Source organism: Erythrolamprus reginae, chromosome Z (assembly GCF_031021105.1).
Source record: "Erythrolamprus reginae isolate rEryReg1 chromosome Z, rEryReg1.hap1, whole genome shotgun sequence".
NCBI classification, from domain to species: Eukaryota; Metazoa; Chordata; class Lepidosauria; order Squamata; family Dipsadidae; genus Erythrolamprus; species Erythrolamprus reginae.
The window spans coordinates 137403234-137417352 of record NC_091963.1 but is presented as its reverse complement, the minus strand read 5'-3'; the positions used below and the strand labels follow the sequence as shown (position 1 = coordinate 137417352).

General features: G+C 43.4%; 1 protein-coding gene across 2 annotated transcripts in view; it reads left to right on the top strand.

The window, feature by feature from the left end:
- Positions 1 to 11583, top strand: part of BCKDK (branched chain keto acid dehydrogenase kinase) — a 74864-nt gene extending 63281 nt beyond the window's left edge. For both annotated transcript variants that reach the window (XM_070726791.1, XM_070726792.1), the window contains 5 exons: positions 1249 to 1322; positions 4896 to 5024; positions 6440 to 6529; positions 6997 to 7158; positions 10481 to 11583. In XM_070726791.1, coding sequence (XP_070582892.1) covers positions 1249 to 1322; positions 4896 to 5024; positions 6440 to 6529; positions 6997 to 7158; positions 10481 to 10625 — 600 coding nt within the window. In that variant the 3' untranslated portion in view covers positions 10626 to 11583. The remainder of the gene's footprint in view (positions 1 to 1248; positions 1323 to 4895; positions 5025 to 6439; positions 6530 to 6996; positions 7159 to 10480) is intronic.
- The last annotated feature ends 2536 nt before the right edge of the window (positions 11584 to 14119 follow it).

Sequence of the window (14119 nt, the reverse complement as noted above, 5' to 3'; positions counted from 1 at the left end):
TCTGTATTTCTTTGCTCTTTTCCTCAACCTTTGATTCTTATCATCTAACAGAATAATTCTGCCTGAAGTTCTTTACTCATTAAGAATATTACACAATTTCCCCACAATTCAAGTTCAGGTGTTCCGTTATCATCAATCTTTGGGGCATAATTTACTTGCCTCACTAACCTAAATATGTGTCTTCATGCCAGCCACAACAAACTAGATAAGATCAGTTGTTATGTATTGGCACATACTTTAACCTTTTCCTCCATAATTACACCTGTTTATCTTCATGTTCTTTCAGTTATTTCTCAACCTTACAAAATCAGGTCACCTTCATATAGCTCCATTACTTCCTTCCCTTTTTGGTTTCACAGACCCAAATCTACCTTCCTTCCTTTCTCCTTCCTTCCTTCCTTCCTTCCTTTGTTCTCCCTTCCTTCCTCCCTCCTTCCTCCTTTCTTTCTTCCATCCTCCTCCTTCCTTTCTTCCTTCTTTCTTTGTTTCCTTTTTTCTTTCTTCCTTCCTTCCGCTCTCCCTACCTGTTATTTCGTTCCTTTCTTCCTTCTTATAACTCTTATAAACTTTTTGCATGAAATGGGGGAAATTGCACTTATGAATTAGGGTTCTGATGATTAGAAAAAGAAACCCAGAGAATAGAAAAAAAGATAAGGTGGGTTTTTCCCCTTATTCTCTGATTTCCCACAGAGTAAGAGATACTTTTGCAATCATACTTATAATTGCCGCAAAGGAAACCAGAAGCTTCTTCTTTCTATTTAGTCTTATTGCACTTTTGTTGTTCTTTTTTTTCTTTTTGGCTTCTGTTTTATATTTGCTTTTCTGTTCTCTTTAAAACATTCAATAATATAAAAAACAAAGCACTATTGGAGGCATACCAAGGGAGCCAGGAACATTGTGGTGGTCCAGGACACCTAAATTCAGGCAGAATTCCTTGCTAGAACAGACCTCAAACGTTCCTTTCTTCAGCAATAAAGAGAGAAAATCTCTCTCCTTCGGCTGGCACAGATTTAGATTCCTGAGTAATTGTCTGGCAGGAGATATTAGCAACCAGTCATCAGGATTTTGCTGACATCTTTGCTTTTGACTCATTAGCCCGCAGAACTTGCAAGCCCAGCCCAAAGTCTTTTAGTATTTGCTTTTAGATTTCGGCCTTGGGGTTGCGGGAAGACTGCTTTTAGCTTAAATGTTTCATACGATGTTAATCCGATGCTGAAGCAGCATTATGATTTTTGCATTTTCTTGCAGCCAGACTTTGTTGGAATCATCTGCACCCGCTTGTCACCAAAGAAAATAATTGAAAAATGGGTGGATTTTGCCAGGTAATTTAATTATTGCTGATGATCTGGTCTCACAATGTTTATACAGTTAGTCCTCGACTTAAAACCACAATGGGGCCTAAAATTTACATTGCTAAGTGAGATGTTAGTTGTGAGCATAGTTCCCTCTAAGCTGAGCAGTGAGCAATCGCTCACTTAAAAATCATCATCAACTCAGAGTTTTCCAAACCTGCCCAGAAGCCGAGAGGGAAAGAGTGAGAGGGAAGGAGAGAGAGAGGAAGAGAGAGAAACAGATAGAAAAAAGAGAGGAAGGAAAAGAAAAAGAATGGGAGTAAGGAAGAGAGAAAGAAAATCAAAATCTAGTTTGAAACTAGCTCAACTATTTAAGTGGCATTTTGATATTGATAGAGTTGCCCTATTATGAGCTCACTGTTATAGACACACAGTACAGTATTTTATTTTGAAATTCTCTGAGGCAAAAGAGGGTGGGTTTTTTGTTTGTTTGCTTGTTTATTTATTTATTATTTCTGTGCCGCCCACACTTGTTGTGAGTTTTATTTATTTTATTTATTTATTAATCAAATTTGTATGCCTCCCCTCTCCACAGACTCGGCTCAGAGTTTTGCCCCATTTTACGACAAATGTTAAGTGAATCGCTATGTCATGGTTCCAAGTAACACCCCTAACAAAAGAAGACGCCATGGCTTGAAGTTACTCAAAGCTCCATTTTATTAGAATGTCATATTGGCACATCTGGGAAACCCAAAAGAAAATTCTAGGCCAGGTCCAGCACCCATGTGTCCATCACGTGGCCCAAACACACACTGTCCCAACTGTCTCCCAGTCATCAGGTGCCAGGGCAAAACTCTCTGAAAAAAAGGAATATTATTTTGGCTATATATCTTTTACACTCCAATTTTGCACAGTAAAAAATTTATGGCAGGCCTGAAGGCCCAACAGTAAAAATGGCTTCCAGGCATGACACAGTGCAGTTGTTAACTTAGTTACACGGTTGCTAAGCAAATCTAGCTTCTCAATTGACTTTGCTTGTGAGAGGGGGAATCACAAAAGGGAATCACATGATCCCAGAAACACGGCAACCATCATAAATATTAGTTTTTTCCCAAGGGTCTTAATTCTGATCATGTGATCATGCTGCAACTGTCATAAGAGTGAAAAATAGTCATAAGTCATTTTTTCCAGCGCAGTTGTAATTTTGAACAGTCACTAAATGAATTGTTGTAATCTGAGGACTATCTTAGTATAATTTAACACCTGAGCTGCCCTGAGTCCTTTGGGATTGGGCAGCATAGAAGTCGAATAAATAAATATAAGGAGATCTCGACTTGCAACTGTTCCATTTAGTGACCGTTCAAATTTACAGTGGCATTGAAAACAGTGAGTTTGGATCTTTGTTCACATTTATGACCATTGCAGAATTCTCCCACATTCGTGTGACCAAAATTCAGATACTTGGCAATTGATTCATATTTATGACAGATAGTGTTTCTGAGATCACGTAATCCCCTTTGGTGATCTGAGAAGCAAAGTCATTGAGCAAGCCAGATTCACTTGTGTTATTAACTTAACAATTGCAGTGAATCACTTAACAACTGCCATAGGAAAGGTCATAGAATGGGGCAAATCTTACATAAGAAATGTCTTAACAACATAAATTTTGGGCTCAGTTGTGGTTGTAAGTTGAGGTCTACCTGTATGCTGCAGTCAATAGCTCCATCTAGTGTCTGTACTTGACAGTCCATTGTTTTCTTAGGCTTATGCATGACTGGCGGTCATGCATAAGATATATAGCCGAAATTGCCCCCGGAGCAGGGGGACGCTGCGGTCGGCTCCATGGAGCCCCGAACTTCCAGTTTCCGGCAAAACCGGAAGTTTGGCTTTTGGCAGCACGCCAAAGTGGCCCGCTGCTTGCTGGGCTCAGGGCGAGGTCCTAGATCACCCTATTTAAGGGCGATCCAAACAGGACCTCCTCCTTGCCCAGTGAATCTCTGAAGCAAACACCCGCCCGCCCTCCGCTATCAACAGTGTGTCTCTAGGAGGTCGCTTTGGGGCCGAATAGGAATTTTTTGCGGCCTCCCCTTTAGAGGCGGCCGTTTTTTTTCACCTATTCCACACTGACTGTACAGATGGAATGGTTAGGGGGTACATTTGGAGCATCCCACGTTCAGGAAATCGGCATTTGTAATCTTAACAACTTTATGACTCACTTAACAATGGCAGTGATTCGCCTAGCATCCATGTCAAAAAGATAATCGAAGCTCCCTCTGACAATCATTAGCCACAGAAATTGTGGTCCAATTATGGTCATTGGTCAAGGACTGCCTCTAAGCGTTGGCTTTCCCCACCCTGAAATTCTTCTGCTAATTGCAGATCTATCGGAATCATACAGTAGCATCAAGTGTTAAAAGGCATTTAAACTAAATAAAAGCACAAAATAATCCAAAATACATTGAGCTGAATTTTAATTAGTTGAGACTAATTAAAAGATGGATCTGATCTGCTTACGACTATAACTTCTTCAGTATGTGGTTGGGGATTGAATTTGTGCCTGATGTCTATGGAGATTCTTAGTCATCCAAGTCACGGTTGTCTCAAAGGTTGCTTTTTCATGAGGCAACTGGACTTTCTGGTTTTTCTTTGAAGACCTTTTGTTTCTCATCCAAGAAGCTTCTTTAGCTCTGACTGGATGGTGGAATATGGAAGGATTTATACTCCTTGCAGATAGCTGGTCAAATTGCATCCTTTTAGCCAGTCATTAAGGCCACCTAGAGGTTTATCTGTGTGATCAGGGTCACAAATCAAACATGAACAGCCCCTCTCTCGACAGAGGTTGGAGAATACAACATCTTCTATCTCCAGTCTACAACATCGGTTCCAAGAAGACTCTGCACTCATTTGCAGTATTCAGGCGACCCTGATGGCACAGATAAACCTCCAAGTGGCCTTTACAACTCTTTAAAAGAATGCAAGTGACCAGCTGTCGGCAAGGAATATAAATCCTTCCATTCCCCACCACCCAGTCAGAGCTGAAGAAGCTTCTTGCATGAGAAGTGAAAGGTCTTCAAAGAAAAACCAGAAAGTCCAGTTGCCCCTTGAAAAAGCACCTTTGAAACATTGGTGACGGGTGATTGGAGAGATGCTGTTACTGTTCCATTAGTCTAAGAGGAAAGAATCAAGAGAGAATGCAATCAGTGCAGGATTGGTTTAGTCCACCTGCCTGGAAAGATGGAAATGAATCAGTTTTTTTCCTAATGCACGTTGTCTGCAGAAACACACCACTTAATTAGAAATGTGAACACAAGAACAAGGGGACACAATCTGAAGTTAGTTGGGGGAAAGATCAAAAGCAACACGAGAAAATATTATTTTACTGAAAGAGTAGTAGATGCTTGGAACAAACTTCCAGCAGACGTGGTTGGTAAATCCACAGTAACTGAATTTAAACATGCCTGGGATAAACATAGATCCATTGTAAGATAAAATGCAGGAAATAGTATAAGGGCAGACTAGATGGACCGTGAGGTCTTTTTCTGCTGTCAGTCTTCTATGTTTTCTATGTGGGTCTCCGTTTAACCCTTTCCCAATTGTCTGCAGGCGCTTGTGTGAACACAAATACGGCAATGCGCCTCAAGTGCGGATCAATGGGCACGTGGCGGCTCGCTTCCCTTTCATCCCGATGCCCCTGGATTACATCCTTCCGGAGTTGCTGAAGAACGCCATGCGGTGAGTGACACAGCCTTGTGAACAGGAGGGAGATTTTGACCTAATTTGGTGGGTTTGAATGAGCAGCTGTGTTTGGCATCTTCTGTTGATTTAGGAGAATGGGTTCACTTATCGACCGTGTGATTCAGATTTACAACCGCAGGTTTCGCTTAGTTAAAAACCCAAAAAATGTTCAAAAATCATGTCCAAGCACATCTTGCCTCAATTTATAACCCTAGTAACTTACAACTGAAATTTTGGTCCCCATTGTAGTTATAAATTTGAGGATAATTCCAAGACACATCCATCTTTGAGGGAGGGAGTTGATTATCATATCTTTTTTCCTGTTCTCTACAGAAAAAAAGATGATCAGCATTAGTTGTTGAAAGAAAAGGAGATTCCGTGGCCTTGAATGAATATCTATTTTGTTTTCCTCAGAGTTTGATAAATTATTTCTATTTTTCTTGAGATTTCTTAGAAGAATTAATTATAACATAAGAAGGAGGAAAGAGCCAATTTAGGGACTCTTATCTTGACTGCAGAACTTTCAACAGGGCCAGTATTTCTCAACTTATAACCATTCAACTGATCAATTGGTACTGAAAAAAATACTAGTGATGCTAGCAGATCGCCTGGTTACGCCACTCTTCCTCTTCTCAGTCGGAATGACCTTGGTTCCCGCAAGGAAAGTTTTTATTTTGACGGCCAAGCCGAGCTATTTAAAATTCCCCCCTCCTTTTTTTTTTCCAATAAATTTTATTAATTTTCATAAAATAGACAAAACTGACAAACATACATTTAACATAAAGATGGGGTTGCAACTTCCCCGCTTATTCTAGAAGTTAAATTTCGATGCAGAAAAAAGAATACAGTACATTGTTAAAACTATAAATCTACTTATTACTTTAAATGAAAAGAAGAAACTTGTTTAACCTTATATAATAAATCTTCATAAATAAACTGCATCCAACACAAAATTTAAATCTTATTCATACTTCTACTATTCTCCTATTCTTTTTACTTTTACTTCTTCTTCTTATTTATCCATATATACACTTTGTTCCAAATCTCATAAAGTTCTGTTTCTTCTTGGTCTTTTAACAGTCTTGCCATCATATCCATTTCAGCGCAGTCTAATATTTTCTTAATAACCTCCTCTTCTTTGGGAATATTTTCCCCTTTCCAATTTTGCGCATATACTATTCTGGCCGCTGTCAAAATATGAATAAATGTAAAATTAATAAAATTTATTGGGGGGAAAAAATAAAATAAAATTCCCCCCTCCTTTTCTCCCCCTCCACTTTGCAGCAACCAATAAGCCTCAAAGAGGGTCTCAGCCAATCTGGCTTCAGGGTTGACATTTACTGTGTCCAAATTCTTGCAGTCAGCTTAAATGCTCTTTTAGTACAATACCTTCATGTCTTTGATTCTTTCAGAGCTACGATGGAATCTCACCTGGATACTCCATACAATGTGCCAGACATTATCATCACAATTGCCAACAATGATATTGACCTCATCATAAGGTATTTTTGCTGCAATATTTGCGTATCTATATACTACTAAAACATTCCTGTCTGTGGGAAGTTTTCCCTGTCTAGTCTGTGGGAAATTGGGTGAAACAAATGCAGAGTAGGGCTACAGCTTTTGAAGCGAGGCACCTGAAATGGGTTACCTTACAGAATGGGTCCAAAATCTAGCACCGAAGAAACCTGTCAAATTGAAATCTGGCCAATTTTATAGAACATTTTATGGCTTGATACAAAATGTCATAAATAATTTCCTGTGGTCAAGTGTTGATGTTCGACTGTGCTGTGAACTTTGTCTTAAAGTAGAAGTATCCAACCTCCACAAGTTGAGGATTTGTGGACGTCACACTCCTTCCATCTAATTTCTACCAAGAAAGTCTCTTACAAAAACAACCCAAACAGTCTCATAGGTTTGCAATGTCGTGAATGGCTTCTTCTGCACGCTTCTCTCTTCCCCTTGGCAGGATTTCAGACCGAGGAGCAGGAATCCCTCATGACCACGTGGACAAGGTCACCGATTACCACTTTACCACTGCCGAAGCGAGCAATCAGGATCCCCGCCTGAACGGCCTCTTCGGTAACATGGTGGAAATGGGGAACAGCGCCCAGTCGGGACCCATGCACGGGTGAGCAGAGTGCATAGATGGGAAGGGAGGTGCCTGGGATAATCCACGCATGGTAGGCCACGGAAAAAAGATTGCGAAATGAGTTATATGTCACGTGGTGACCCACTTGATGATTGTCAAGACCTTAATTTTAGGGCTTAATTACGGTGGTGACTCAAGAACCACCTGTACCGTCATTTAGCATTTAGTATTTAGACTTATATGCCCAGTTTAAGGCTCCCCATCACTGGCGATGCTGATGCACTCCCGGTGACCGGCGTGGGCGCATGTGCATCCAGCGTGCGCACCCACACAAGATTCAGCTTCTGCACATTTGCAGGAAGCAAACTCTTGTGTAAGGGTGCTCGTGTGCGTGAGAAAATCGGCGAAATCCCGCATGTCCGAGCGTCCTCATACGAGATTTCGTTTCCTGCGCATTTGCAGAAGCCAAATTTCATGCGTTGGGGACAAGGAGATGTGTGTGCATCTTCATTTTTCCAATTGGGGTTGTGTACTGGACGATCCACGCAGCAACCCACTACCGCTTCATATTGCTTTACAGCCCTCTCTAAGCGGTTTACAGAGAGTCAGCCTATTGCCCCAAACAATCTGGGTCCTCATTTTACCCACCTCAGAAGGATGGAAGGTGGAGTCAACCTTGAGCTTAGTGAGATTCGATGTGCCAAACTGCTTGCAGCTGGTGATCAATGGAAGTAGCCTGCAGTGCTGCACTCCAACCACTGCACCATCGTGGCTCGTCATTTGCTCGGTAGATTGATGGGGTTTGAGTGGGTGGTGAAGGATGGCTTACGTTTCCTGAAGCAGTGACACTCCATGAAGCAGGGGTGTCATGAGCCGGGATTCTGCCCATGGGGATACTTAGATCTGTCTCAGGGGGCCGCTGTGGAAACAACAAAAGACCGGCCCAGGGTGCCTCTGCCAGGAAAAATGGAACTTGGGAGGCTGGCACGTGGCACCCCGGAGCTCCGTTTTCACTGCCAGGGGGCTGCAGGAGGCCTTCCTGGTAGTCTCCCATCTGATCACTGAGGATGCTTTGGTGACCAAGCTTGGTCTCCTTGCATGGAGAAGGTGTGAGCAGAGGTGGACTGCTAAGGTGTAACGGTAACGTGTGCTCGCCCCTGTGGTTCTGAGTGCTAGTGGAGTACAGTGCAATTCTGCTGCTGCAGAATCATGAGCGTAGATGCAGGTGCACCCATGTTTTGGCGCACATGGAAGCAAAAAACTGCCCTGAAACATGGGCACATCTGCGTCTATGTGCGCGATTCTGCTACCTGCACAGGTGCAGCAGAAGACTTGCTCCTGACTCCGCTAATACTCAGAACCACGGGGGTGAGCACACGTCACCCTTACACGTGAGCAGCCTACATCTAATTGTGAGCCTCCCTCTAACCCACACACTTCACCCTTCTGCACACACCATGAGCAACCTGGGCAAGGAGAGCGAGAACAGCAGCAGGAGCTTCAAGGAGGAGGAACGCGCAGCCGATCACCCACTCAGGGAATCAGCCTGTCCTGGCCTGGGCTCTGGAATCCCGGTGCCATGGGAGTTTGAGGTCCGGGCTGTATTGGCATCAATGCTAGCAGGTTAAAGAATTATGTATAATATTTCTAAGACAAAACTATACAGTCGTACCTCTAGATACGAGCTGCTCCACATGCGAGTATTCCAAGTTACGAGCCACGAGGGGAGAGAAATTTCTTTTCGAGACCCGAGCTCAAATTCGGGATACGAGCCGAGCGTCCACTAGGTGGCGCAAGAATCCTTGCTTCTGGTTATCTCGGAGGGGAAAAACAAAGTCTAAAGCCATTTGTTCCAGATATGAGTTGTTCGACATATGAGCTCCGTTCTGGAACAAATTAAACTCATATCTAGAGGTACTACTGTACAGAGTAAATGTGGTGGTAGTAGATAGCCAGCAAATAACCCAGACCAGTCCAATTTAGGTATAAATATTATATTTATATATCCAATAGAATAGACAGTAAAAACCCAAGTGATTAACAAGGACATCAATCAATCAAATGCAAATCCAAACCAAGATCAGAACACACAGTAATTCTACAATAATTCCCATCCCCTACCCCCCGAGGAATGCTGCTGGCTCCCTCTTATGGCCAACAAAATCATTACTCTTAAAGAAACATTACCAAACATACATTGTTGGTTAAATACATATTGTAGCACCCAACTACACTGCTCAAAAAAAATAAAGGGAACACTTAAAAACACAATATAACTCCAAGTAAATCAAACTTCTGTGAAATCAAACTGTGCACTTAGGAAGCAACACTGATTGACAATCTATTTCACATGCTGTTGTGCACATTCAACTTTGTACAGAACAATGTATTCAATGAGAATATTTCATTCATTCAGATCTAAAATGTGTTTTTTGAGTGTTTCCTTTTTTTTTTTTTTTTGAGCAATATAGTTATACAGTATTCCCTCAATTTCCGCAGGAGATGCGTTCCAAGACCGCCCGTGAAAGTTGAATTTCCGCAAAGTAGAGATGCGGAAGTAAATGCACTATTTTTAGCTATGAACAGTATCACAAGCCTTCCCTTAACACTTTAAACCCCTAAATTGCAATTTCCCATTCCCCTAGCAACCATTTATTCACCATGTTTATGTACTAAAGTTTATTTAAAAAAATATTTATTAAAAGTGGATGAAAGTTTGGCGATGACATATGATGTCATCAGGCAGGAAAAAAACGTGGTATAGGGGAAAAAACCACGAAGTATTTTTTAATTAATATTTTTGAAAAACCGTGGTATAGACTTTTCGCGAAGTTCGAACCTGCGAAAATCGAGGGAACACTGTAGTATTAACAGGCTGGTCGCTTGCCCTCTGCTGCCTAGGGGTCTGGACAGCTGGTGCCAGTGTCCAGGTGGCCTGAGATGGACAGTGAGACTCCTCTAGAGGACAAGGGTTTGGTCCTCTCCCTGGTTTTGCCTTCCTCCGCTGGAGACAATGGATCCTCAGTCCCAACTGGCCCATCATAGGTACCCCTGACACGAAGGACGTTGAGCTGGCTATGCCCACTGCCTCCTCCACTCCCCAAAGTCAATCCTGATGCAGCCATCGGTGAAATCGAGTTTGACACCCTGATGGAAGCTTCCCCATCTCCTAATAGGAGGGCGTGCAAGGCAACCTGATGCATAATGAGGCTAGTTAGCTGTGAATAGCCACATAGGGTTTCTCAGAGGCTTCTGCCTCCTCCAAAAACTGGCCCACAAAGAGAGGACTTTGCTACTGACTCCTGTTACAGTTGCGGAGACTTTGAAACCAACAACCCCCTTTTGGTTCTGTCTACTACAGGTTCGGATTTGGCTTGCCAACTTCCCGGGCTTACGCTGAGTATCTGGGCGGTTCCTTGACCCTCCAGTCCCTGCAGGGCATTGGCACAGATGTCTACCTCCGTCTCAGGCACATTGATGGCAAAGAAGAAAGTTTCCGCATTTAGAAAGCCCGCCCCCCGCGACGGGACTGATCCCTTTCCTTGCTTCTGGAGAAAGCTTTCAATACCCACACCAAACCCACATTGGCATGGATTCCATCACCGTTTCTTCTCATCTGGATTCCTAAGCATCTGCTGTGCTCCCCTCACGAAGCGCTTTGGTCCCTGTGGACACCTGGATGTGGTGAGAAAGGAAGAGAGGGCTTCCCTCTCCTGTGTGGTTGCTGCTCAGAACATTGCTTCCCGATGCGCCTTCTCTCTCTGGTCCTGCTGCTGCGCCGGTGCATCGTCGGGGGTCCTTGAGTTGGCCTCTTGAACCCAAGTAACCCAAAGCATATCTCTCCCCGTTCCCACATGGAAATGCTCAAGGCCACCAAGCGCATCCCTGGCAAAACGGTGTTGTTTTCCCCCATCATGTTCTTGCACACTGCCAACCCCACCTGTGGCCTTGTCCCAACCTCCTCTAGTTGACTTCCGATGCATTCGAAGATGCACGGCGAAAGGAGGTTTCCTCTGTCACATGTGACAAGAGTGACGGACGGATCCCAACCACCGTCCTGGCCACTTCTTCCTCTCTGCGGATTAACTCTGATGACAGGATGGGGCATCTGAAAAGTTCTCCCTTGCTGCCATCTAAGGTTTGAAGGTGGGTTTCCTAATTGGGAATGTAGAATTTACCTGTCAAGTCGGCAAAGAGACTTTTTATGGTGCACAATGGTGAAAGATGATGGCTCCCGTTCGGAATCCAAGCTATTGTCTCTTCCTGAAGTAACGTATTTTATTGGCATCTTTCCTCTCTGCCCTTGATCTCACGGATGCCACTCTGCTGACTTTGAAATCCAGAATCAGAGTTTGTTGTCTCCTCTTCCCCCTTTCCTTTCCATTACAGGGTGAAGATTCAAAATGAAAAAAAACATGATTTCCTCTTACAATACTTAAATAAAAAAAAGTGCACACTCAAAAATCCAGCGTGTTCATTTTTCCTTGAGGGACATGTGTAGCTATCATTGTGTACATTTTGGAAATTGGAATATCTGTTAAGTCCCTCACCTATCGCTGGTGTTACGTTCCAGGCCCGGCCGCGATAGGTGAAATCCGCGATGGGGAATTTATCGACTGATAGTACTTATTTAAGTATTTATATTGTAATTGTTTGGTAAGTTTTCATTGTTTTAAGTGTTTATAAACCCTTCCCACACAGTATTTATTTTAGATACAGTATTTAAATACAGTATTTACAATTTTAGATATATATTTTTTGAAAAACCTGCCGATCGACTTCCTCAGAAACCAGCGAAGATCAGCGAATGATTTTTCTCATTAATATTTCTTGAAAACCCGCGATGAAGTGAAGCCGCAGTAGGTGAAGCGCGGTATAGCGAGGGACTACTGTATTTATGTTTTGTTGTTCATGGGGATAATAAATGAAAGGGAGGCTTCCCAGAGGACACAACTTGTTTATTTATTTATTTATTTTATTTAATTATTAGATTTGTATGCCGCCCCTCTCCGAAGACTCGGGGCGGCTCACAACAGCAATAAAAACAGTATAGCAGTGGAACAAATCTAATATTAAAAACATATAAAACCCTATCAATACTTAAAAACCAAACAGCAACATTCATACCAAACATAAAACAAAGTATAAAAAATAGCCTGGGGGAAAAGTGTCTAAACTCCCCCATGCCTGGCGGTATAAGTGAGTCTTAAGTAGTTTACGAAAGACAGGAAGGGTGGGGGCAGTTCTAATCTCCAGGGGGAGTTGGTTCCAGAGGGCCGGGGCCGCCACAGAGAAGGCTCTTCCCCTAGGGACCGCCAAACGACATTCCAGAGGTACTCTGGTCCAATGCCATGTAGGGCTTTAAAGGTCATGACCAACACTTTGAATTGTGACCGGAAACTGATCAGCAGCCAATGCAAGCCACGGAGTGTTGAAGAAACGTGGGCGAATCTTGAAAGCCCCACGATGGCTCTCGCGGCTGCGTTCTGCACGATCTGAAATTTCCGAACACTTTTCAAAGGTAGCCCCAGGTAGAGGGCGTTGCAGTAATTGAACCTCGAGGTGATGAAGGCATGAGCAACTGTGAGCAATGACTCCCTGTCCAAATAGGGCCACAAGTGGTGCACCAGGCGAACCTGGGCAAACGCCCTCCTCGCCACAGCTGAAAGATGATGTTCCAATGTGAGCTGTGGATCAACGAGGACGCCCAAGTTGCGAACCCTCTCTGAGGGGGTCAGTAATTCCCCCCCCCAGGGTAATGGACGGACAGATGGAATTGTCCTTGGGAGGCAAGACCCACAGCCACTCCGTCTTGTCTGGGTTGAGTTTGAGTTTGTTGACACCCATCCAGGCCCCAACAGCCTCCAGGCACCGGCACATCACTTCCACTGCTTCATTGACTGGACATGGACAACTCATCTGCAGGACTCATAAACACAGGTATGGCCTCTACTTCGGTGGATCCTGCTATGACATAATTAACCACGTTACTATTTATTTATTTATATTTCTATACAGCCTAACTCCTTAGGGTCTCAGGGCGGCTCACAAAAAAGACAAACATGAATCGTATAAAAACATTTCAATTTAAAATAATTGAAGCTATTCATATATTAATGGGCCGGCTAGACTAGACTAACTATATCCTATTTCCCCCAAAATAAGGCATCCCCTGATAATAAGCCCAATCGGGCTTTTGCGTGCATGGCAATAAGGCCAAGCGCTTATTCCAGATTGAAGAAAATATAAAACAGTCTTATTTGGGGGGGAACACGATAGGTAGGCCTTAACTTAACCCTCTTCCTTTACCTGGGTCTTTATGACCTGAAATGAAATTTGAGACCCTTTAGATTATATGTCATGTGGACCTGAAACTTGTGATTAATTGACTTTTCCTCATTTCAGGGATTCTTACTATGAGTGTGGGGGTTTTTTTCGCTTTGTTTACCTTTTGCAAACACATTTCATTACACCCAAAACAGTAAATGCGAACACAACTGCAGGGTTAAAATCACAATTGAGACCAGAATTCTGTTGCTAAAGCAAGGCAATCGTTAAGTGAGCTCCATCCAATTTTATGACCACGGTTGTTAAGAAAATTGCTATAGTTGTAAAGTGGACCATTTATTTATTTATTCAATTTTTTATGCCGCCCTTCTCCTTAGACTCAGGGCAGCTTACAACATGTTAGCAATAGAAGCTCGGGGATGGGCCTGGAGCAGCAGCAGCCGCCGCCTACTCCTCCCTGCACTTTGGCCACACTGGGACCGAGTAGGTCGAGGCCGGGCCTGTTGCCCGTGGCTCCAAGGCACATCCCCCAGCGCAGTGGTGGTGGGAGGAGGCAAAGCCAGCTGCCTGGGAAAGCGGCACGTTTGAAAAGCACACGCTTTCCTGGACACAGGGCTGGACGTCAGCTCAAAGCCCTGCAGAGCTGCCACCGCCGCCACCTTCCCCTTCCATCCCAGTGCAAGCCAGAAGCAGCAGCAACAGCAGTGCCGCC